Here is a 26760-nt window from a genome sequence, read left to right on the forward strand (position 1 = left end):
ACAAGATGCCACAAGTGTCTCTTCTCTTCTCTCTTGCTTTCTGGATCTCAGTGAAATCACTGTCAGTGGTTTTCAGAAACAGAAATAAGCCAGGGAAAGCACAAGCCCCACTTAGAAGTCTTTAGGGGAATGTGATCCGAACAATGTGCAGATTCCATCAATGCTCAAGTTGGCCCTGGAAACCACAGCTCTGAGGCAGGAGCATGGTTTCTCCCTTAGAAGAAACAGACCCTGCTCCCATCTTCAAGAGAAGACACAGGGAATCAGCAAGTGAAGTGCATCAGAAATGAAGACACTCCAGAATCTCATTCACTGAAGACCAGCAAAACATTCAGTGGAATATATTAATCATATATAACATCTTTGGTCTTATTTGAAACAATACCTAACATTTTTTTGGTGGCGTTGTTTTAAAAAAAAAAAATAGAGAACAAATCCAAAGGAATTGGTGAAAAATAAAATCACTAGCTACATAATCTTGCTGTTGTTTACTCACTAAGTCATGTCTGACTCTTTTGTGACCCCATGGACTATATAGCCTGACAGGCTCCTCTGTCCCTGAGATTTCCCAGGCAAGAATACTGGAGTGGGTTGCCATGTCGTCTTCCAGGGAATCTTCCCAACCCAGGGATCAAATCCCCATCTCTTGTGTCTTCCGCATTAGAGGGGATTCTTGACCACTATGCCCAAAACTAACATGAAAATTACTCTCCTGTTATTAATGAATCAAACAAAATTGAAATGATAGTAATTTCAGGCTATAATCTGGATAATGCCTATGCCTCATAAATAAATTGGTAAGAAAGAAATTATACCATCTTTCTTCTACCTAAAAGAAAAAATTTTGAATAATTCAGAGTAATTTCTGCATTAAAACCTCACCTTAGGAGATTGCCAAATATCACAAGTTGAGTCCAGACATCTAATTTACAAATATCAATTTTCTTATTACTACAGGTTACGAATATTTTCCACAGCATATATTTTTGACACTAGTGACAGCATAATAAATCAGGAGTTCCAAATGTAATTTAAAATAATATGCTTGTTCACAAGGGGGATATGCTGGCAAGGGAGACCATGTGAGCAGGATGAGACGGCCTGGGAAGAGGAGCACCTGAGCAGGCTTGGGAGGTCGTCCACAATGGAGGGGAGGCCACAATGTGGCAGAGCCAAGCCAAGTGGAAAGTGTTCCTGCTTGAGGCCAGCTGGCATTGGGGACAGGAGTGGGTCAAGCAGGAGGAGAGGTCATCCCTGCACAGGCAGACTGGGTTTTGAGTGCCAGAAGCTATGCAGGGGAAGGAGGATATCCGTATGTGTGAGGAGAGACAGCCAAATGAGAAGACGGCTACCTGAGGGGAAGCTATTAAACTGTCAATAGCAGGAGCCAGATTCCTCACTTTCAGAGAATAGCATGATCAATAAAGAAAAGGAAGAAACTAGAATGAACCCTCTGCAGTTTTAGTACTGACTGTACTGCTGTGAACCAATGGTTTTCAATATATGTAGGTATATACCAAAATAAATATTAACATGCATAACTTCTTGAAAGCATATATACACACGTATTTTCTAGCTCTGCCCAGTAAGAAAGGAAATGAACTGCACTTCCCGCCATAGAAAACTAAAGGTATTTCAGATCTTGGCTTTGAAATACCATCTCCAAGAAAAAGAACCATGATTTTTTGGAGAATTAGGATTTCTGTGCTACAGCATAAAACATCTTGATGAACCTGGAATTCTGTGTTGTACAGTAAACAACAAAATAAAAGAATAATGAGAATATGTTCGAACAGAGAAAATTGTACCAAATATTTAAAGAATTGACACCAATCTTTCACAAACTCTTCCTACAAACAGAAGAGCAACACTGCCTAGCTCATCAGTATTATGCTTTAATGCAAATTAGGAAAAGATATAGGTACAGAAATCCTTAACAAAATAGCAAAGCAATTCAACAGGCAAGTTAGGCCCTGGAATACAGAAAGGGTAACAGAGTTTTGCCAAGAGAATGTACTGGTCATAGCAAACACCCTCTTCCAACAACACCAGAGCTGACTCTACACATGGACATCACCCAGATAATCAATATCGAAATCAGACGGACATCACCATTTGGCTACATTCCTTGCTGCCAAAGACAGAGAAGCTCTATACATTCATCAAAAACAAGACGGGGAGCTGACTGTGGCTCAGATCATGAACTCCTTATTGCAAAATTCAGACTTGAACTGAAGAAAGTAGAGAAAACCACTAGACCATTCAGGCAAGAACCAAATCAAATCCCTTATGATTAAACAGTGGAAGTGACAAATAGATTCAAGGGATTAGATCTGACAGACAGACTGCCTGATGAACAATGGAAGGAGGTTTGTAACATTGTACAGGAAGCCATGATCAAAACCATCCCCAAGAAAAAGAAGTGTAAAAAGGCAAAACGGTGTCTCCGGAAGCTTTACAAATAGCTAATATAAGAAGAGAAGTGAAAGGCAAAGGAGGGAAAAAAAAAAAGATATACCCATCTGAATGCAGAGTTCCAAAGAATAGCAAAGAGAGATAAGAAAGCCTTCCTCAGTGATAAATGCAAAGAAATGGAAGAAAACGTAGAATGGGAAGGACTAGAGATCTCTTCAAGAAAATCAGAGATCAAGGGAACATTTCAGGCAAAGATGGGCTCAATAAAGAAAAGTAACAGTATGGATCTAACAGAAGCAGAAGCTATTAAGATGAGGTGGCAAGAATATACAGAAGAACTATACAAAAAGATCTTAATGACCCAGATAACCACGATGGTGTGATCACTCACCTAGAGCCAGACATTCTGGAGTGAGAACACAAGTGGGCCTTAGGAACCATCATTATGAACAGAGCTAGTGGAGGTGATAGACTTCCAGTTGAGCTAGTTAAAATCCTAAAAGATGATGCTGTTAAAGTGCTGCACTCAATATGCCAACAAATTTGGAAAGCTCAGCAGTGGCCAAGACTAGAAAAAGGTCAGTTTTCATGCCAATCACAAAGAAAGGTAATGCCAAATAATGTTCAAACTACTGCACAACTGCACTCATCTCACATGCTAGCAAAGTAATGCACAATATTCTCTAAGCTAGGCTTCAACAGTACATGAACCGAGAACTTCAAGATGTACAGGCTGGATTTAGAAAAGGCAGAGGAAGCAGAGATCAAATTGCCACATCTGCTAGATCTTAGAATTGAAGAAAATCATCTACTTCTGCTTCACTGACTATGCTAAAACCTTTGATGTGTGGATCACAAGAAACTGTGGAAAATTCTTAAGGAGATGGGAATACCAGACCACCTTACCTGCCTCCTGAGAAATCGGTATGCAGGCATGAAGCCACAGTTAGAACCGGACATGTAACAATGGACTGGTTTCAAATTGGGAAGGGAATACGTCAAGGCTGTATATTGTCACCCTGCTTATTTAACTTCTATGCAGAGTACATCATGAGAAACGCTAGGCTGGAAGAAGCACAAGCTGGAATCAAGATTGCTGAGAGAAATATCAATAACCTCAGATATGCAGATGACACCACCCTTATGGCAGAAAGTGAAGAGGAACTAAAAAGCCTCTTGATGAAAGTGAAAGAGGAGAGTGAAAAAGTTGGCTTAAAGCTCAACATTCAGAAAACGAAGATCATGGCATCGGTCCCATCACTTCACGGCAAATAGATGGGAAACAATGGAAACTGTGAGAGACTTTATTTTGGGGGGCTCCAAATCACCGCAGATAGTGACTGCAATCATGAAATTAACAGACGCTTGCTTCTTGGGAAAAAGTTATGACCAACCTAGATAGCGTATTAAAAAACAGAGACATTACTTTGCCAACAAAGGTCCATCTAGTCAAAGCTATGGTTCTTCCAGTAGTCATGTATAAATGTGAGAGCTGCACCATAAAGAAAGCTGAGCACTGAAGAACTGATGCTTTTGAACTGTGGTGTTGGAGAAGACTCTTTGAGAATCCTTTGGACTGCAAAGAAATTCAATCCTAGAAGACACCAGTCCTGAATATTCACTGGAAGGACTGATAGTGAAGCTGAAGCGCCAATACTCTGACCACCTGATGTGAAGAACTAACTCATTGGAAAAGATCCTGATGCTGGAAAGATTGAAGGCAGGAGAAGGGAACGACAGAGGATTGGACAGTTGGATGGTATCACCAACTCAATGGACATGAGTTTGAGCAAGCTCCAGGTGTTGGTGATGGCCAGGGAAGCCTGGAGTCCTGCAGTTCATGGGGCTGCAAAGAGTCAGACAGGCCTGAGTGACTGAGCTAAACTGACTGTGCTATAAGGTAAAGTGCTCAAAGAAATATGGGGGCACAGCAGAAAGACAAACCAGATGGAAAGGCCTACCAAAGGCCAAGTCTGGGACAATTTGGGTGTCAAATGATGATAGTAACATATGTCATTATTTGAGTAAAATAGAATTCCATGAATATATACCAACAGAAAGATGAGATGAAAAGGGAAAGTTCTTCCTTACTGAAGAATAACAACAATGGTATTCCAAAAGGAATGATGAAATCTGAAAAATCACTACTTGACAATTGTCACAGTAGTAATGGACCCAGATGGAATTATCAAGAGATACTAAAAACTGGCAGATGAAAACATAATGAGGGGAAAGCTAGTAACATAGTCCCAAAGTAAATTATCTCCCCAGGAATACCTATACACATGCTTTTTTTAAATTTATTAACTTCCAATAGAGAAATCTTGTAGACAAATTTAACAAAGTAATAAGAATTAATATCACCTGTGATGCAGCAAATCAACAATGCACACACCTCAATAGAATGCACTGAAAAGAACTCTGCATCATTCCTGTGGCATTTCTTATAAAAAGAGGAACTTAAGGATGCTTCCATATTGAAAACAAAAAGAGGTAACCCTCACCCCTTGGCAAGTTCTAGACCTGTAATGAGCAAAATCTGAGTCGGTCTCGGGCAGAAAATAGTCCCTGATCAGTGGCAATGTCCTGATAATTAGGAAGCACACTCTGAAGCTTTAAGGAAGGCTGGGATTATGCCATGCAGCTCTCCCACCAACAGTTTAGAAACACTCACAATTAGAGAATCTAGGTAGATAACACAAAGGAGTATACCATGTTCTATGTCTAGGAAATATTTCTGCAACTTGAGTGTACATTTAAGATTATTTCAAAATAAACCATTAAAGAAGAAAACCCCTTGACCTCTTTGGTTTTGGTCATGGTTTCTGCAATGATGCTGGCAGCTCCTGGGTCATCTGTTACTGGGATAAACGGCCGAGAAGAAGCTGAGCAAGCAGATGGGGTCACTGCAGAAGGGGTCACAGCATCCTCAGAAGAGATAATCTAGTTTGAAAATGAATAAGAAAAAGGAGAAACTTGGCAACATGGCATACTTCCCATCTAACTCCAAAAGGCTTACTTAACCCCTTAGGTCATCTGGAATATGCCAGATTTTACAGAGATAACAAGACATTTATATTACCAGCTACCACCTCCAGTGTAATCTGAGACAGCCCTGCAAAGTTAAGCATATTCATGTCCCAGGAAAACCTATTAATATTCACAAGCAAGTACATGAAAACAACTAAAATGAGCACACATCTTTCCAAGCTGGGTTTTTCCCCAAAATAAATTACAAAAACCTTTAGTTTTCAGAGTGTTCAAGTTTCAGAATTACAGGTGAACAACTGTGCATTGTACTTAGCAACTTTTTAAAAGAATATTCCCATCTACACACTAAAAGGCTCCTTTTAAACAGAATACTAATTCAAGCCAAAAATCATAGTAGTAGACACAAAAACATTCTGAATTAAGTTAAAGAATGACTTGTACTTTATAAGACACAAATGAGCTACCTTTCACTTCCTCATCAAACACTCCTTTACTGCTTTACCATTTTTTACCTCTCCTCTCTTTTCTTGCCATGGATTTGGACTCAGTCTGTCTTCAATATCAACAGCCAGCACACACTCCTCTCCATTCATGGGACTGGCCATGGCAGATACATCAGAAGGGGGTGCCGAGGAGAAGGAAGGACACTCCACTGGGGCAACCATGCCAGCCGGCATCAGGGCCCCGACCACGGTGTCTCTGTCAGGAGGGAAAGCCAGGCCTGTGGTGAGCTGCATCTACCTCTGCTGGATGGCAGAGTCAGGGGGCAGGGCAACTGCTTACTGAAGGGTTCCCTCATTATTACAGGATAACTATAAAAAGAGAGCTTTAGAAAAATACTGAATGTTACTACTATATATCTGCTGCCTAAAATATTTACTCCTGATCTTATTTACTGAATGACCATAGTGATAACAGGTGAAAAACTGCCAACATAAAATTCAGACCAGAATAAGCCTCTGGATTTCTCTGAGAAATCTTCTTGGTTGTTAAAGAGTCTAAGGATAATTTGGGTTGTTTTGTTGTTAGGTCACTAAGTCATATCCAACTCTTTGCGACCCCATGGGCAGCAGGCACACCAGGCTCCCCTGTCTCTCACTATCTCCTGGAGTTTCCCCAAGGTCACATCCATTGAATCAGTGATGCCATCCAACCATCTCATCCTCTGTTGCACTCTTCTCCTTCTGCCTTCAAGCTTTCCCAGCATCAGAGTCTTTTCCAGTGAGCTGGAATTCACATTAGATGGCCAAAGTATTAAAGCTTCAGCATTAGTCCTTCCAATGATTATTCAGAATGTATTTCCTTTAAGATTAACTGGTTTGATCTCCTTGCTCTCCAACGGGTTCTCAAGAGTCTTCTCCAGCACCACAGTTCAAAAGCATCAAATCTTCAGTGCTCTGCCTTCTTTATGCTTCAGCTCTCACATCTGTACATGACTACTGGAAAGACTTTGACTATAGCCTTGACTATATGGACCTTTGTTGGCAAAGTGATGTCTTTGTTTTTTAATACACTGTCTAGGTTTGCCATAGCTTTCCTGCCAAGAAGCAATCATCTTCTAACTTCATGGCTGCAGTCACAATTCACAGTGATTTCACGTTTATTGTAAGCCAGATACCAAAGGTGCCTCACATAAGGCAGCGAAGACTAAATGTCCTCTCAACAACTAAGTTAGCTTTTAGTTTAAATGAATGTCCCTAAGTATTTATTTCTATTCATCACATACATAACCACAATACAATGATTGATGGGCCATTTATTTAGTCTGCATGAAAATAGCGAAACGGAGGAAAAGACAACATTATCAAATATCTTCCTTATCAAGAGTGAAGGAGATAACTGTCTTAAATATTACTGTATATAAGCATCAACTAATTCTTCCCCCCAAAACAGGTATAAAGCTTATTGGCCATAAAGAATAATGAAAATGTTCTTCAACTTGATTTTCTAATTCATATTTCAACCTCCATTAAAGAAAAGCATAAAAATACCATCATTCACTATCAAAGGGTGTATGACCTAAAACTCAGTATTTAAAAACAGTAACAAACATTCTCCATCAAGCTAGCAAACAAGCCTACCTGGCATACATGATTTGCAATGCTGTAAGTATATGAGACAAGGCCTGTTGTTTGGCCAGATTTCCATCTAATGATAGGAGAATCTTGGCAAGAGAAGGGCGATTTGGTTTAGAATTATTTGCACCATTGATTTTATTACTGGCAGGAGAAGAATCAGCATCAGAAGGCACACCTGGAAAAGTAAAATAAAACTGAGTTCAATTTTTTAGATCAGAGTTTGCTCTGTTTCTATAATTTGACCTTTCCATTTCATTTCAAAGCACACTGCAATCTGCATTTGGCTATTTCACAGATTAAATATTAGTTTCACTAATAATCTTTCATAGTTTAAAAACAAACATCTATAGCGAGGGTTTGTTATAACTACAAAAATATGTAAATGCTTTTGTGAAATGTACTTACAACAATTTACGCTATACATATATAAGTCATGAAAATACTATGATAACGATCTGTATTTACTTATCGATGAAATGTAAAGTAAAACAAAAAATCCACAACAATGGTGAGAAGATAGTATGTTCACCATATACAGTGTTAGCAAGTTCCAGCTCACTGCCCTAAGAGTTCCCAGGTCTGAACACAGGGAGAGAACCAGATGGAGCCGAGTGGTCTCTGTGAGAAGAGGAGGTTGAGCTCAGCGCCAGGGAATCCAGTGTGGCCAAAGTTCACAGGACAGGATAAGAGAGGGAAAAGTTGCACAGACAGTGCCCTGGAGATGCAGGCATTCTCACTCATAAGACGCCCACATAAATGGGCATGACTCAGAGACAAAGAAAGAACTTGCATGAAAGGACTAGGAGAACACAGAGGTCCCGGCTACTGCCTGTTGCCATCAGCTAGAGGAAGACCTCATAATTCACAAGGCACTGAGTAAAATACTCAATGGTAGGGAATTATTAGTCCCAGAGTAATATCAGCTCTGAATCCACTTAACAAATCCAAAACAAAGACCCAAGGGGATCAAACTGTTTTGAGAGTAATTTAACTGTATGTAAGCTCAAGAAGATTCATTACACGCGTAAGAATCTCCAGCAACATTCACAATGTATGGCATCCAGCTAAAAGTTATCATGTTGGAAGAAAGGCAGGAAAATACCACTCAACTCAGAAATAGGAAGAAAAATCAACTGATCTAAACAACCCAGAATTGACACAGATATTACCATCAGCAGACAACTTAAGTTGAAATACTTATTATATCTGTATTCCATATGTTCAAAAGAGAATCAGAGACATGAAAGATAAAAAAAATACTCAAATCAAATTTCTAGAGAAGCAGCTAGGATGCCTGAGGTTTAAATAGTCTGGTAACATTAACAGCAGATGAAAATGAAGCAAAGATGAGCGCATGTGAAGATACAGCAACAGAAACTATTCATGTGAAACACAGAAAAAACAGTTTAAAAATGAACAATGTCATTTATCTGTGGAACAACTTGAAGAGTCCTAGTACACATGGAACTAGACTTCCCAAAGGTACAGGGAAAAAAATTTTTTTGAAGAACAGTGACTGACAATTTTACAAAATGGATGAAAACTTAAAACCCAAAGATCTAAGAAGCACAATGAACCACAAGTGCTTGAATCATGAAAATAAAAACCAGGAAAATAAAAAGAAAATCCTAAAAGCAGCCTTAGATAAAAGACATGCTATGTACAGAAGAACAAAGGTAAGAATGACAGCAAATTCTCAATGAAAACAATGTCAACCTAAAATTTTATAGTCAGCTAACATATGGTGCAAACATGAAGCAAAATAATGCCTAGTTTAGCCATAAGAAGCTGAAAGGAAGAATCGCAGATCTGAGCTAACAAGACATAAAAAAAGAATTCCTTCAAGCAGAAGAAAAGTGGTTCCAGATGGAAAAAGGATCTCCACAAAGAAATGAAGAACACTGGAAAGAGTAACTTTGCGAGTAAATACAGAGATATTCTTTTCCTATTACTTATCTCATTTAAATAGATAACCTGATGTTTAGAAAGACTAGTTTAAACAACTGTAACGTTTACAACGTAAAGAGAAACGCATAACAAAAGCAGCACTGAGACCAGGAGGGCAGAAGCAGAGTGTGAGGCACACACTGCACATGAAACAGTGTGACCCCACCTGCAGGTGGTGATGGTGCAATCGCTGAGCTGAGTCCAGCTCTTGCGACCCCATGGACTGTAGCCCACCAGGCTCCTCTGTCCATGGAATTCTCCAGGCAAGAATACTGGAGTGGGTTGCCATTCCCTTCTCCAGGGGATCTTTCCCACCCAGGAATCGAACCTGAATCTCCTGCATTGCAGGCAGATTCTTTACCAACTGAGCTACAAAGGAATCAGCTAAAGGCAGACTATGATACATTAAAGGTGCATAATTCCTAAAACAGCCACTAAAATAACACAAAAAGTTAGAGTTCAAAGAAAACAAAGAAGAAAATACAACATCAAAAAGAACAATTAATTCAAAGAAAGGCAGAAAAAACAATAAACAGCTAGGACTAATATAATACAAAACAAATAGCAGGATACTGATTGAAAACAAATACATTCATAATCGCATTAAATGTGAGTGAAGTAAAGACCCCAATTGGAGAGTCCCAGAGAAAAAATTAAAAAGCAAAATCCAACTATATGTTGCCTACCAGCAAGTTTTTTTCAGTAGGTTAACAGTAAAAAGAATGGAAAAAACATATCATAGTTTCTCATGTACCTATATTCTTATCAGTCAAACTTAATTTCAAAGCAAATGGATGAGAGGATAATCTGTCACAATGATGTCAGTGTCGATTACTCAAGGAGAATAAACATCTACACTAGAAAATTAGGAAGACCCTAAGCCAATGACTTAAGCTTCTTAGAAGAAAAGAATGAAGATTAAACATCAGTGAAACAGAAAACAGAAAAACAATGAAGGAAAATCAAGGAAACCGCTGGCTTATTCTTTAAAAAAACTTAATAAAACTGATAAAGCTATAGACAAACTGGAAAGAGAAGATACAATTACCAATATAAGGAATGAGTAGTAGCACCACTATAGAGTCTACATATATTAAAAGAAAAATAAGCGAACACTGAGACCAACTTTATGCCAATAAGTTAAACTTCCATCAAAGACACAAATCTTACTAGAAAAGAAACAGCTAGCCCTAAATCTTAAAGGAATTAAATTTGTGGTTTAAAAATACTGTACAAAGAAAACTCTAGGCCCAGATTGCTTCACTGATGAATTCTATTGAAATAATACCAAATCTACACAAAGAAGAAAACTAACAAGAAGGAAACACCACTTCAGTGAAGACAGACAGACAGAGACATTAATAGAAAACTATAGACCAGTATCTATCATGAACAGAGAGGTGAGTTCTTAACTGGCTTTTTCTTTTTTTTTTTAAAGCAACCAGAACAAAAAAGGAACAAAAAGAATAATCCATATGTCAAAAATAAAGCTGAAAAATATATAAAACTGGGCTGTCATGGTGGGCTGGCCACAGAAGACCACTGGCCTTGTGGGACTGGCTTATGTTTAATAGTCCACATGAGAAGCTTAAGAGTACTGTATACAAAGACTCTTGGATGTTCTTGGATGAATCCCTAAAAACGCACGATACAGAAGGTACATAGTACAGATTACAAATGAGAAGCTGGGTACAGTTAAAACAGAACCAGAGGTTATAAAATTAGAAGAGCAACTTCAGAGTGGTTAGAAGTGGTGATTTTTCAGGCTGAAAATGAATTAAGTCTGCAAGAAAAATGGTGGAGTGGAAAACATGGGAGTCCTCAGTGGAAGAGCCTCCTGCCAACCAATGGAAATGGATAATATAAACATTAAGTGACTAGTATCTTCATGAGAAACTATATAGTCAAAAACAGTTATATTAAAAATATTTTCATATTCATCTATGACCAAGAAAACTGATATATAACATATTTAGGACACTTGATAAAACGGATGATTATGGTACCAGGGGCTTGTGAATCAATTTTTGATTTACAGAGCAGCTATTCAAATTACTGAAGAAGCTAAAGTTGAAAGGTTCTATGAAGACCTACAAGACCTTTTAGAACTAACAGCCAAAAAAGATGTCCTTTTCATTATAGGGGACTGGAATGCAAAGGTAGGAAGTCAAGAAACACCTGAAATAATGGGCAAATTTGGCCTTGGACTACAGAATGAAGCAGGGCAAAGGCTAATAAAGTTTTGCCAAGAGAACGCACTGGTCATAGCTAACATTCTCTTCCAACAACACAAGAGAAGACTCTATACATGGACATCACCAGATGGCCAACACCAAAATCAGACTGATTATCTTCTTTGCAGCCAAAGATGGAGAGGCTCTATACAGTCAGCAAAAACAAGACCAGAAGTGGCCTGTGGCTCAGATCATGAACTATTGTCAAATTCAGACTTGAACTGAAGAAAGAAGGGAAAACCACTAAACCATTCAAGTATGACCTAAATCAAATCCCGTATGATTATACAGTAGAAGTGAGAAATAGATTTAAGGGACCAGATCTGATAGATAGAGTGCCTGATGAACTATGGATGGAGGTTTGTGACACTGTACAGGAGACAGGGATCAAGACCATCCCCAAGAAAAAGAAACGCAAAAAAGCAAAATGGCTATCTGAGGCTTTACAAATAGCTGTGAAAAGAAGAGAAGTGAAAAGCAAAGGAGAAAAGGAAAGAAATACCCATTTGAATGCAAACTTCCAAAGAATAGCAAGGAGAGATAAGGAAGTCTTCCTCAGCAATCAATACAAAGAAATAGAGGAAAACAATACAATGGCAAAGACTAGAGATCTCTTCAAGAAACCTAGAGATACCAAGGGAACATTTCATGCAAAGATGGGCTTGATAAAGGATAGATGGTATAGACCTAACAGGAGCAGAAGATATTAAGAAGAGGTCGCAAGAGTACACAGAAGAACTGTACAAAAAAGATCTTCACGAATCTGATAATCACAATAATGTGATTACTCACCTAGAGCCTGACATCCTGGAATGTGAGGTCAAGTGGGCCTTAGAAAGCATCAAGACAAACAAAGCTAGTGAAAGTGATGGAATCTCAGTTGAGCTATTTTAAATCCTGAAAGATGATGCTGTGAAAGTGCTGCAATCAATATGCTAGCAAATTTGGAAAACTTGGAAAGGGTCAGTTTTCATTCCAATCCCAAAGAAAAGCAATGCCAAAGAATGCTCAAACTACCACACAATTGCATTCATCTCACACGCTTTAGTAAAAGTAACGCTCAAAATTCTCCAAGCCAGGCTTCTGCAACACGTGAACCGTGAACTTCTAGATGTTCAAGCTGGTTTAAGAAAAGGCAGAGGAACCAGAGATCAAACTGCCAACATCTGCTGGATCATGGAAAAAGCAAGAGAGTTCCAGAAAAACATCTATTTCTGCTTTATTGACTATGCCAAAACCTTTGACTGTGTGGACCACAATAAACTGTGGAAAATTCTGAAAGAGATGGGAATACCAGAACACCTGACCTGCTTCTTAAGAAACCTGTATGCAGGTCAGGAAGCAACAGTTACAACTGGACATGGAACAACAGACTGGTTCCAAATAGGAAAAGGAGTACGTCAAGGCTGTATATATTGTCACCCTGCTTATTTACTCACAAGTACATCATGAGTAATGCTAGGCTGGATGAAGCCCAAGCTGGAATCAAGATTGCCAGGAGAAATATCAATAACCTCAGATATGCAGACGACACTACCCTTATGCCAGAAAGTGAAGAGGAACTAAAGAGCCTCTTGATGAAAGTGAAAGAGGAGAGTGAAAAAGTTGGCTAAAGCTCAACATTCAGAAAACGAAGATCATAGCATCTGGTCCCATCACTTCATGGCAAATAGATGGGGAACAGTGGAAACAGTGTCAGACTTTATTTGGGGGGGGGCTCCAAAATCACTGTAGATGGTGACTGCAGCCATGAAATTAAAAGATGCTTACTCCTTGGAAGGAAAGTTATGACCAACCCAGATAGGATATTAAAAAGCAGAGACATTACTTTGCCAACAAGTTCCATCTAGTCAAGGCTATGGTTTTTCTAGTGGTCCTGTATGGATGTGAGAGTTGGACTCTAAAGAAAGCTGAGCACTGAAGAATTGATACTTTTGAACTGCAGTGTTGAAGAAGACTCTTAAGAGTCCCTTGGACTGCAAGGAGATCCAACCAGTCCATCCTCAGGGAGATCAGTCCTGGGTGTTTATTGGAAGGGGTGATGTTGAGACTGAAGCTCCAATACTTAGGCCATCTGATGTGAAGAGCTGACTCATTTGAAAAGACCCTGATGCTGGGAAAGACTGAGGGCAGGAGGAGAAGGGGACGACAGAGGAGGAGATGGTTGGATGGCATCACCGACTCAATGGACATGGGTTTGGGTAAGCTCCGGGAGTAGGAGGCCTCATGTGCTGCAGTTCATGGGGTCGCAGAGTCAGACACGACTGAGCAACTGAACAGAATTGATTCAAATTACTTCAAAAATGGTATATTTTTTTAAAACAGAGATTGTGACAAGATTTGGAAGTTAACTGGAGAAATTCCATAGAGTTTCAACACAGACCATATTTGACAGGTGAAGTATTTTTAGCAGTATATTCAACACATCATTTAATTTTTCATTGTGAAAAAAAAACCCACAGAAATGGTACTTGTTATTTAAACAAATTTATAGGTCACTGAAGTGAAGTAGTAAGAAAAAAAACCATCAAATTAGAATTTGTTATACACTGAGAAAACTAATTTGGTATGTGAAACATTATTTATAGGAGAAGTTCTGGCCATTTGACTTTAGTCTTCTTGATCAAACAAAGTACAGCAGGAGAGAAAGAGAGTTTCTGCAAAAGAAGAGACACTAAGAGTTCTTAAGTTTACCAACATACAGATTGGCTTGTATTCAAAACATCTGGTTGTATGGTTATAACATCAAGCTGGAATCACTAAGTAGCTGTCACTAATTTTCAATATGAATGCAGCTGGTATCAAACAGAAGATAAATGCTATTAAAACAATGAAGCAGTTTGGCAAGTTTAAGGTTATACAAAAATAAAATTACTTATGTCCTCAATTATACATATATTTATATATAGAACTGAATGAAAAAGAAAATAAAACATATGAAAATTTGAGAGATGTGGCTAAATCAGTGCTGAGACAGAAGTTTATAGTACTAAAAGTTTACACTAGACAAGACAGTCTCAAATCAATAATCTAAGCTCTCATCTCCAGAAAGTAGAAAAGAATAGAAAATAAACATAAAGCATGCATAAAGGTGAGAACAGAAACCAGTGTAACTGAAAACAGATGAGAGAAAATCAAAGAAATGAAAAGCAGCAAAATCAAGTAGGGTGTATTCAAGGTATGGAAGACTAACTCAAAAACCTGAATGCGAATACTAACATAGCAGATTTTACTTGTAACAGCCCCAAACTGGAAGTAATCCAAATGTCCTAAAAAACAAATGTATTTCTACACACTAATAAGGAGCAACTTGAATATTTCTAGAAAAGACCAAGGAACAAAAGAAATTCTTTAAAATACCATTTATAACAGAATGAACAATATGAAGTATTTAGGGATAAATATGACAAAAGATATGCAAGACCTGTATACTGCAACTATAAAATATTGCTGAGAAATATTAAAGACATAAACAAATGGAGGGAAATAGTATACTTGTGAGTGGGAACATTCAATACTGTGAAGCAAACCCCAAATTGATCTATAGTCAATGTAATCAAAATTCCAAGTAGGTTATTTTATAAAAACTCACAAGCTGATTCTAAAAGTTACATGGAAATGCAAAGGGTCTAGAATACCCAAAACATATTTGAAAAGAACAAAGCTAAAGAATTACCAAAGCCTGAATTCAGTCTTTTATAAAGCTACAGTAATCAAGACAATGTGGTATTTGCATCAAAATACAAAAACAAATCAACAAAACACATCTGAGAATCCAGAAATAGACCCACACATACAGCTGATTTTTTGGCACAAGTACAAATTCTTCCAATACAGAAAGGATACTGTGTTTTTGACCAATGCAACTGAAACAACTGGATATCCAAATGCCAAAAATAAATTTCAATTCATACCTCACACCATGTATGAACTTTAACTGAATATCAAGCATACACCCAAAACTACAGAACTTTTACAAAAAAACATGGGAAAAGAATCTTATGATCTTGAGTTAAAGGTTATTTAAATACAACACTGAACTATGATTCATAAAAGATAAAAATGGATAAACCAGACTTCATCAAAATTAAAATCTTTTGCTCTTTAAGATTTACCTAAGAGAGAATGAATAGACAAGTCACACTGTGCAAACTAAATATCTGATGAAACACTTGTATACAGAATACATTAGGACTGTTCAAAACTCAACAATAAGGAAACAAACAACTTAGGTTTACATCCAGGCAAAAGATATGAATAGACACTTAAAACACAGTAAGACACTCAACATCATTAGTCATTAGCAAAATGTAAAGTAAAATTACAGTGATGTAGCACTATACATCTATAACAATGGATAAAATTAAAACCTGACTACATCAAATACAAACAAAAATATGGAGATGCTGGAGCTACAGAATAACCACTTTGCAAAGGAATTTGCAGTTCTTAAGAAGATAAACTTGTATCTACCATACCAACCAATCATTCCTCTCCTAAATACTTAGCCTAGATAAACATAAGTGTATGTGTCCATATAAAGACTATACACAAATGTTCAGAGCAAGTTTATCCGTATAGTCAAAGTTAAGAAGCAACAAAAAAGTCCATCAACAGGCAAACTGATGTATCAACTGCAGCATACCCATAAATAAAACGCTAGCCAACAACTAAAAAAGAATGAAATACTGATATATGCAATGTGGATGAATTTCAAAATAATTATGGTGAGTGAAAAAATTTAGGTTAAGAAAAAAGTACATACTATATGATTCCATTAATATAAAACTCTGAAATGGCAAACTGATCTACAGTGACAGAAATGAAGTCAGCGGTTGTGGAAAGCCGGGATGGGTCTACTCAAGGGTAGTATACACATTTGTTCATGATGTCGACTGTGATGATGCTCTCACAGGTGCACATATAGCAAAGCTGATAAAAATTAGTCTACACGTGTTGGATTGTTTTAATATGTAGATTATATTACATTCATACATGTATTCACTTCTGAATACATATATGCATTCAGCTCTGAATAGAGCTGTTGAAAACACCAAATGCCTAAACTTTAAAGTCCCTCTGTCTGCACATGCACAGCATTGCCAGAGCTGTCCTGATCACAAGAACCAGCACTGTACTTCCTCCAGTTTTCATTCCAGCATAAATCATAGCACAGAGCACCATGACGACTCTGGGGCTATGGTTCAGAACGTAGGTAACTCAGTGCTACAAACTTTAATCTGGTAGCAGTATTAAACATTCCACCTATGACATTCTATCTATGCAGAAGGATCTCGTATAAAACATGGATCTTGGTTACCTAAATAGGAAGCACCTAAAGGGTCTCTTGCAGTCTGGAAGAGGACAGGCTCGTGAACAGAGGGTGTTGCCACATCAACGGTTGTCCATGCCACGCTGTGAGAAGACCCGCAAGCTACTCGTGTGATCTTCTGGCCTTCTAAGCCTTGCACAAGCGTGGGCTTCCTATTGACTGTGGTTGTGCCATTGCCCTGTTGGCCATGGTCATTGTCACCCCAAGCGTATACCTGTTAAGGGGATAAAAATAATTTTTCAACATTTCAGAACACATTCTTTAAGTTCACTTCAAAATTCTTGCCGAGTGCTTCCCAGATAGCTCAGCTGGTAAAGAATCTGCCTGCAATGCAGGAGACCCTAGGTCAGGAAGGGACCCGCTGGAGAAGGGATAGGCTACCCACTCCAATATTCTTGGGCTTCCCTTGTGACTCAGCTGGTAAAGAATCTGCCTGCAATGCAGGAGACCTGGGTTCGATCCCTGGGTTGGGAAGATCCCCTGGAGAAGGAAAAGGCTACCCACTCCAGTATTCTGGCCTGGAGAATTCCATGGACTGTATAGTCCATGCGGTCGCAAAGAGTCGGACATGACTGAGAAACTTTCACTTTCATTTACTTAATATCAATCCAATGAATTCATCTACATACTGTTCTTAGAAGCAGGAAGTTCTCCTCTTCAACTAAATATTGTAACATTTTTTCCTTAATTTTGCAAAGAGAAAATGATCCAAAAAAAATATGTTCACTTTTCAAGGAATTTTCTGCTTTCCAGAATTAGGAAGTATAATTCCTTTTTATTTCATTCTGATTGAAGTACAATATGCTGATTTGCTGTCATAAATGAATTTCAAATTATATTATCTATAAGCCTGTCACAGGATAGCCTCTTATGGTGGAGGAACAAACTCTTATCAAGGATAACTTCAGTTCTGAAATGAAATACATACATTTCCCTATCAGACATTACAGTGGGAAAGCTCACTACTTTATAACCTGCATTAGTCAGCAGTCTTTCCTGGATGCCCTCACTCATGCTGACAGTTAGGCAAATGTACACAGGAACACAGTAGACATAGCCCACCCTTCTGGTTTTCCAAGTACCAAGACTCACTTCATTTTGTCACAAGTTACACTATCAACATAAGATCTTGTCATGAGCTCCCTTACCTGTCCTGCATCAGTGACCGCCAAGCAGTGCAGGGCTCCAACAGCCACATGCACAATCTTCTTCCCTCTCAGCCCTTCCACTACCTGTGGTTTCCGCACGTGCACATCCGAGCCATGGCCCAGTCTGAAATAGTCCCCCTTCCCCCTGCAAGGAATCAACAGTGAGCATTTTAATACATGATTATGGTCTGGCAATACCCCACAGCAAAATACTCACTGCCACAGCCCTAGAGCCAGCTCAGTGACAACACACACAATGCCCAAGGTCTTAGAAATTATAAAATGGTATACCATTAATTCAAAATAATACATTAATTCTGCTAGCAAGATCCCTAATGTGTGTAACGGTATTTAAGTCACTGATGTAGATTTCATATAGAGACTGAAAACATGACACGCAACCTCAAATGGCTCTTAAAGATCTCTGCAGTGATTCTTCCCCAAGCTGCCGCTGAGTCATGATGCTGAGACCAAGGCCATCACACTGTCTACCCATGGTCCGCTGGATATTCCACCTTTTTCTGATTTAATAATCCTTCACTGGAAACACACATGAACTTTTTCAGGGATCTAAGAAGTCAGAAATCTGTTTTCCACATGTGTGATCACTAGGCTCCTTGCATGGCAAAAAAAGCAGAAAAAACCCTCTACACATACTTCATCTAAATAAGAAAGACAAGCTAGGCCAAAATCTCTCCAGTGTTCTTTTCTAAACAACCCAGTTATAATTGGATATTTCTTCTTATAATATTGTCACTAATCCCAACTCAAAATAAATAAAAGGACAAAGATGCCTGGATGAGCAAGAAAATAAAGGTGTCCCCCTCCGTGCAAGCCCCTGAACAGACACACTGGTGGGTGACAGGCATTTACGTACCATGTCCAAACTACACCCGACTTGGTGAGGGCCAGGGAGAACTGTGCTCCACATTCGATCTGGCACACCCCTTGTCCATTAAGTCTCTCGATGTTCTGGGGGATGTTACAGCCTTCACTTCCTCCCCGGCCCAATTTTCCAAAGTCACCGTCACCCCAGGAAAATACCAAGCCTAAGTTTAAAAATACAGACATCAGGCCAGCATCTCACAACATTCCTCCCCCAAAACGTGGAGTCAGACAGGACTTACCTTCATCAGTCAGAGCCAGGGTCTGTGCATCTCTACTTCCACATGCCACTTGGATTACTCTGTGACCAAGAAGGACTTTCACCTACTCAATTACAAATTTGAAAACAGAATCAAGCACAGGCACCAAGAAAGCAAGGGAAAGTTTTCCCCACAAAATGAAAGCCAATACTGCACATATCTTTATGAACTGTCCTAGACTCGGAGCTTATCTTCTCTGGAAATCAGCAGATGGGAAGCTTTCTGTAAGCAACAAAAATATGTATAATCACCATTTTGGGCTTCAGTTGTGTTGTGTTATCCCCATGTCCCAAGCGGCCGTACTCTCCGAGACCCCAGGTGTACAGTTCACCACTGGACGTGAGGGCCGCACTGTGTGAGCTCCCACAGGCAATATCCCGGATTCGCTTGGTTTTCAGGGCCTCTATCAGCCGTGGCTTGTCACAGTTCCTAAAGCAAGATTAAATAATATTCCCTATCATCAATCTAGCCTCTTTAAAGAAGGGGAAAAAAGGACATCTACACTGATCCACATTTAATCAAAACAGTATCTTTAGATTGACTTAATTATCAAACCTTAGAACATGTGAGGCAAATCACATTCAGAGATTTTTTTTAATGTATTTTTAAGTTTCTTTTGCATAAATAACCCATCCTATTCAATTTTTTTACAAAAATTAAGCATTCATTATTAGTAACAGTTTTTCATTAGCAAAAATGAAGAAAATATTCTTACATTCTACTGAAGTGTCCAAGTTTGCCATCATCACCTTCACCCCAGGAAAACACTTTGCCATCGACAGTTAAAGCGGTAGCATGCCGTCCACCTGCAACATTCACATAGATAGAGGCTGCCAAAGTTGGTTTAAAAAAAGTTAACAGCATAACTACCTCTTTTGCTTGGCACACAGTATGTGTGATTATCTGTCAAATGAGTAAATGGGATCAACATTTAAGGATGACAATTATATAAAATAAATGAAAATTTCTACAAAGTTTAAGTCCTAGAAAGGAAGAAGCAGCAAAATAATACTATTTTTAGCATTATTAAATTTAATGGGGTTGCTATATTAAATATATAAAAGATCAAAATTCAGATAGAAAAAGTAAAACTAAGTTCATTTGCAATTAGACAAATTAGCAAGTGTTGATGGTATTCAGGCTTTTGTGAAATGCATCTCAACAATGAAATTACTAAAGCAAAAGTACCATCAATTGCAATAAAGGCATTATGCTCACTCTTCCCGAAACAATCAGCTCACACTCTTTCCTCACCATGGCGCATTCTCTCACTCCATCCATCCCAGCTCAGAACTGAAGAGTGTTTCCTCTCTGTTACCAGCTCCTAGGATCCAAGACCCCCTTACCAACAGAGCCCACATGATCCAAGGCAATGTGCTCAGCTAAAAACAATGTTTTCCACACTCCCTCACCCAGAGAGGATAGTGACAAAGATGCGACTGACGAGTGAGGCTTCCAGAAAAGCTCTTTGAAGGGGCAGAGTGGGCTTGAGGAAATGCTTATGTGCTCACCTGTAGCTGCAATGGGGATGGACAGTAACCCAGTGCCCCTCACGGCTACTGTAGCTGCAACACTGTCCCTCCCCCTCACCTCTTTTCCAGAGGAGAATGGTAAAACATGACCTTGCTCAAGGCATTACTGTTCAGATTTTCTGTTATATGGGGTTAAATATAACCCTATTCAGTATAAATACAAACTCAGTTTGTATCTAATTTGGTTTCATTCCTCAGAAGCCAAGCACAGTGCTTTAAAATAATGCTCTATATGTTTCCTGAATTGAAGCAGTGAGACTTTTTAAAAAATGATCCTTTCTCATGGCTAGATTTACAGACACTTGAAATCTGATGAAACTTACAGGCCATGTTCCCAAAAAATAACATGTATTTAAGCACAGAACATGATTACTGCAATCTTTTATGAACCTGAGGCCACAGTTCAAAATTAAAAATCCCCTCCTTTGGAGGGGTACGCCCTACATGGCAGAATACCAATAATTCCTGATCTCCAAAAAGTCTTGTGTAACAAAAATAATTAACTCTAGACCATCTGAAGTTTTACATTACCCAATTTTTACTTCTAATAATGAGTAGAACTTGACAGAATGCAAGGACACTCTAGGGGAAACTGTTTAAAGCCCCAGTTAATTACAGAGCCTGAGCAGCAGGCTTGTCTGAGCACAAGTGTCAATTCTGGCCTCTACCTGAGTGAACAGCCACCTTCTTGACCACGTAACTGCTGAGAGCTGTGATCTGTCGCGGGATGGGCACCGTCCCACTGGAGATGCCCAGCCCCAGCCGGCCATTCGTGGCTTCTCCACAGGCATATACTTTTCCTTCCACTGTCACTGTAAGAAACAGGAGTGAGGAAGAGACTCACTTTTTGTGACACAACAACTATATGTTTAGGCTTCAACATCATTTAAAACTTTTATATTATTTGAATAATCATACCTGCAAACAAACTTTTAGAACCACCAGCCACCTGTACTACATTCAAAGCTGACAGTGTCTCAGAGAATGACGGAACTTTTATCTAAAACAAAATTTTTTTAAAAAGCAAAAGAAAAAAGAAAATTTTATTTACACTTTTAAAATTACAAGCAATCATATTAAATAGTACAAAGAATTTACCTGGTTACACTCTCCAAAGAATCTCTTGTCTATTACAGATGCATAAGCATTTTAAGAATGAAATGATATACTGGAATTTACTTTAACATAAGTAGGGGTGAGGCTATGTAGAAAATAAAGACACAAATGTGACCATCCACAACTGCTGAAGCTGGTACAGTGACAAAAGGACCAAGTCTCTATTCTGTCTACCAGGTAGGTACATCTGAACATCTCCATAATAAAAGGTGAAAAAAAAAAAACATAAAGATATAAACCAACATTTGGTAACCTATATTTTATTTCAAGTCATGTCCTTCTCATTCTTGTTAATTCTGACTTCTCTAAGAAACTATTAATATATGCGTAAATTTCCCATTAGAGATGAATGTGATTTAAAATTACTCAAGCCTCTGTAGAAAAAGCCTTTTATGATGCCCATATGTCATAAAGCATCAGTCAACGGAAGAAGGACTCTCTTCATCCCAACTATGAAGCACCCATCTGCCTTTCGTGTGCAAATGCCCATGTGCACACAGGACCCTCTAGACAGCTCACTGTAATAGGAGAAGTGCCCAGAGCTCCTAGGCACCACACATCTCCAAACGCAGCACAGCGGCCTCAAAAGCAAAGGGAACCCAAGGCTGCTGAATTATATAGGATCATTTTCATCATACTAGAACCACGGTCTCAAAATGAATGAGCTCTAACTTTCCGTTTCAGTGTCTCAACAATGCGAATAACAGGGATCTTACAACGAGGTCTCGTGAAGTACTAAGTAGTGTCTGTGCTAAGTTGCTTCAGTCATGTTCAATTTTCTGTGACCTTATGGACTGAAGCTGCCAAGCTCCTCTGTCTGTGGGATTCTTCAGGCAAGAATACTGGACTGTGCTGCTATGGCTTCCTCTAGGGGATCTTCCCGACCCAAGGATTGAACCCGCATCTCTTGGGTCACCTGCGTTGGCAGGTAGGTTCCTTACCAATAGCACAACCTGAGAAACCCAAGTAACAGAGATGCTCAGTCAAAAAGAAACTGTTTTCAGACACTAAACCTTGGAGGAATCTATTCTGTGCTGCCTTAGTTCAGGGCCACAGGTGAATTCAACTCAAGTTCAAATGCATACGTTGCCGTTCCTACTCTCTAAAATATAATTATAGTCTACAATTTTCACCTCTACACTTGTCAAATGTTTTCGGAAGTTTATCTTCTAGTTTATAAAACAGCAATAATGCAACTATACCTAACATGCACCAAGGACATGTTTTCCAAGGACAAAGGCATCTTAGAACCTAAAATGATAATGTCTATGAGTTCATATCAAGAATTACTTAAGAAAAGTCCATTTAAAAAACAATATATAAAAGGTATAATGTATGGCAGAAATCAAACCAATATTGTAAAGCAATCATAAACCCTTCAATTAAAAATAAATAAAATTTTAAAAAACACACAAAAGGGGAAATCATTATAAAAACCTTTAGAGGCCTGGCTAATTCTGGGCCTGTGTGGGTCCAAACAGTGTGGGGTGGCGAGCGCACGGGGTGTTAGGCACACACCTTGGAACCCTTCAGACCTCCCAGCTGGTCCTTGTCATTCAGGCCCCACACAAAAACTTTGGTTCTTATTGTAGCTGCTGATTCCAGACCTGCTGCCTTCCTTCTAATAAGGCTAATCAAAGCAAAAAAATAAAACAGAAACAGAGGTTAATCACACAGTAATTTTTTTGACTTTTTTTTTTCCTTGAATTTTCTTTTTTTTTTTAATTTTAGTTTTTTATTTTTTAAATTTTAAAATCTTTAATTCTTACATGCATTCCCAAACATGAACCCCCCTCCCACCTCCCTCCCCATAAAGCACACAGTTTGCTGGTTACTATCAAACACACTTAAAATTTTGCTATAACTAAACAAAATCCGAAGTATACACAAAAGTTAGTGGTACAGAGGGTCAAAATGTCTACAAACCAACATACTACCTTTCCTTACTAGAACTGAACTTTAGCTATTTATCCTGGTGGAAATCTTTCTAGGAGTTGTTATTGTTGTTTAGTTGGTATTCCTATCTGACTCTCTGCAATCCCATAGATTGCAAAGGCTTCCCTGTCCTTTACTATCTCCCAGAGCTTACTCAAACTCATATCCATTGAGTCAGGGATGCCATCCAACCATCTCATCTTCTTATCATCCCAGAGCTTACTCAAACTCATATCCATTGAGTCAGGGATGCCATCCAACCATCTCATCTTCTATCATCCCCTTTTCATCCTACCCTCAATCTCTCCCAGCACCAGGGTCTTTTCATATGAGTCAGCTCTTCAGATCAGGTGGTCAAACTACTGCAGCTTCAGTTTCAGCATCAATCCTTCCAACAAATATTCAAGGTTGATTTCCCTTAGGATTGACTGGTTTAATCTCCTTGTACTCCAAGGGACTCACAAGAATCTTTTCCAGCACCACAGTTGGAAAGCATCAATTCTTATGCACTCAGCCTTCTTTATGGTCCAACTTGCACATCTGTACATGACTACTGGAAAAACTATAGCTTTGACTAGACGGACCTTTGTCAGCAAAGCAATGTATCTGCTCTTTAATATGCTGTCTATGTTTGTTGCTTCTATCTTTTATATTCATGACTTCACTCACCATCAGCAGTGATTCTGGAGCCCCAAGAAAGTAGAATCTGTCACTGTTTCCACTTTTCCCTACCTATTTGCTAGGAAGTGATGGAAATTAATGTCATGATCTTTTTTTTTTGAATGTTGAGTTTAAAGCTAGGTTTTTCACTCTCCTCTTTCACCTTCATTAAGAGCCTTTTTAGATCCTCTTAGCTTTCTGGCATAGAGTGGTATCCTCTGCATAGCTGAAGTTGCTAACATTTGTCCCAGTAATCTTGATTCTAACTGTGATTCATCCAGCCCGGCATTTTGCTTGATGTACTCTGCATATAAGTTAAATAAGAAGGGTGACAATATACAGCCTTGTCACACTCCTTTTCCAATTCTGAACCAGTCTGCTGTTCCCTGTCTGGTTCTACCTGCTGCTTCTTGACCTGCATACGTGTTTCTCAGAAGACAGGCAAGGTGGTCTGATATCCCCATCTCTTTAAGAATCTTCCAGTTTGTTGTGGATCCACACAGTCAAAGGCTTCAGCATAGTCAATGAGACAGAAGTAAACATCTGTCTGAAATTCCCTTGCTTTCTCTATGACCCAGTGAATGCTGGCAATTTGGTCTCTGGGTCCTCTGCCTTTTCTAAACCCAGCCTTTTCTAAACCCAGCCCAGTTCTTGTTTCACATACTGCTGATGCTTAGCTTGAAGGATTTTGACCATTACCTTGCCAGCATGTGAAATGCAACTTTATGGTAGTTTGAACATTCTTTGGTGCTCCCCTTCTTCGGGATTCGAATGAAAACTGACCTTTTCCAATCCTGGCGCCACTTCTGAGTTCTCCAAATTTGTGGGTATATTGAATGGGCACTTTCATAGCATCATTTTTTAGGATTTGAAATAGCTCAGCTGGAATTTAATCACTTCCACTACTTTTGTTTACAGTGATGCTTCCTAAGGTCCACTTGACTTCACACTCCAGGATGTTCAGCTCCAAGTAAGTAACCACACCACCAGGGTTATCTGGATCATTAAGATCATTTTTGGATAGTTGTGCTTTCTTGCCACCTCTTCTTAATCTCTCCTGCTTCTGTTAAGTCCTTACCCTTTCTGTCCTTTACCATGCCCATCCCTGTATGAAATGTTCCCTTGGTTCTTCAATTTTCTTGAAGAGATCTCTAGTCTTTCCCATTCTGTTGTTTTCCTCTATTTCTTTACAAGGTTCACTTAAGAAGGCTTTCTTATCTATGTCTGCTATTCTCTGGCACTCTGCATTCAGTTGGGTATACTTCCATTTCTTGCTTGCCTTTCACTTCTCTTCTATTCTCAGCTGTTTGTAAAACCTTCTCAGACAACCACTTTGCCTTCTAGTATTTTTTTCTTCGAGATGGGTATTGGTCACTGCCTCCTATACAATGTAACAAACCTCTGCCCACAGATCTTCAGGCACTTTGTCTACCAGATCTAATCCCTTGAATCTATTCATCACCTCCACTGTCTAATCATAAGGAATTTGATTCAGGTCATACCTGAATGGTCTAGTGGTTTTCTCTACTTTTCTTCAGTTTAAGCCTGAATTTTGCAATAAGGAACTCATGATCTGAGGCACAATCAGCTCCAGTTCTTGCATCTTGCTAACGGTATATAGCTTCTCCATCTTTGGCTGTAAAGAATAGAATCCATTTGATTTCGGCATCGATCATCGGGTGATGTCCATACGTAGAGCTGTCTCTTGTTATTGGAAGAGGGTGTTGCTATGACCAGCATGTTCTCTTGACAAAACTGTCAGCCTCTGCCCTGCTTCATTTTGTAGGACTTCCCTGGTGGCTCAGATGGTGAGGAATCCACCTGCGATTCAGGAGACTGGGGTTCCATCCCCGGGTTGGGAAGATCCCCTGAAGAAGGGAATGGCTACCCACTCCAGTATTCTTGCCTGGAGACTTTGATTGGCAGAAGAGCCTGGTGAGCTAAAGTCCATGGGGTTGCAAAGAGTCAGACACAACTGAGTGACTAACACTTGCAGAATTCTTCCCTGTGTTGTTAAAGAGGATGTTTGTTATGACCAGTGTGTTCTCTTGACAAAACTGTTAGCTTTTGCCCTGCTTCATTTTGTAGTCCAAGGGCAAACTTGCCCTGTTACTCCAGGTATTTCTTGACTTCCTAATTTTGCATTCCAATTTGGTGTTAGTTCTAGAAAGTGTTGTACGTCTTCATAGAACCAGTCAATTTCAGCATCAGTGGTTGGAGCACAGAC

General features: G+C 39.1%; 1 protein-coding gene and 1 pseudogene across 7 annotated transcripts in view; one reads left to right on the forward strand and one right to left on the reverse strand.

Moving 5' to 3' along the window:
• HERC2 (HECT and RLD domain containing E3 ubiquitin protein ligase 2) overlaps nucleotides 1-26760 on the reverse strand; it is a 243505-nt gene that overhangs the window by 53147 nt on the left and 163598 nt on the right. For all 7 annotated transcript variants that reach the window (XM_069576810.1, XM_069576811.1, XM_069576809.1 and 4 more), the window contains 12 exons: nucleotides 23457-23568; nucleotides 21741-21822; nucleotides 21491-21634; nucleotides 20006-20096; nucleotides 19542-19719; nucleotides 19273-19354; nucleotides 19023-19194; nucleotides 18146-18290; nucleotides 16986-17211; nucleotides 7488-7659; nucleotides 5919-6105; nucleotides 5218-5358 (listed from right to left, as the gene is read on the reverse strand). In XM_069576810.1, the coding sequence (XP_069432911.1) occupies nucleotides 5218-5358; nucleotides 5919-6105; nucleotides 7488-7659; nucleotides 16986-17211; nucleotides 18146-18290; nucleotides 19023-19194; nucleotides 19273-19354; nucleotides 19542-19719; nucleotides 20006-20096; nucleotides 21491-21634; nucleotides 21741-21822; nucleotides 23457-23568 (1732 nt within the window). The remainder of the gene's footprint in view (nucleotides 1-5217; nucleotides 5359-5918; nucleotides 6106-7487; nucleotides 7660-16985; nucleotides 17212-18145; nucleotides 18291-19022; nucleotides 19195-19272; nucleotides 19355-19541; nucleotides 19720-20005; nucleotides 20097-21490; nucleotides 21635-21740; nucleotides 21823-23456; nucleotides 23569-26760) is intronic.
• Nucleotides 9017-11297, forward strand: LOC138433120 (NADH dehydrogenase [ubiquinone] 1 alpha subcomplex subunit 5 pseudogene; annotated as a pseudogene).

The sequence above is a fragment of the Ovis canadensis genome, chromosome 2 (assembly GCF_042477335.2).
Source record: "Ovis canadensis isolate MfBH-ARS-UI-01 breed Bighorn chromosome 2, ARS-UI_OviCan_v2, whole genome shotgun sequence".
NCBI classification, from domain to species: Eukaryota; Metazoa; Chordata; class Mammalia; order Artiodactyla; family Bovidae; genus Ovis; species Ovis canadensis.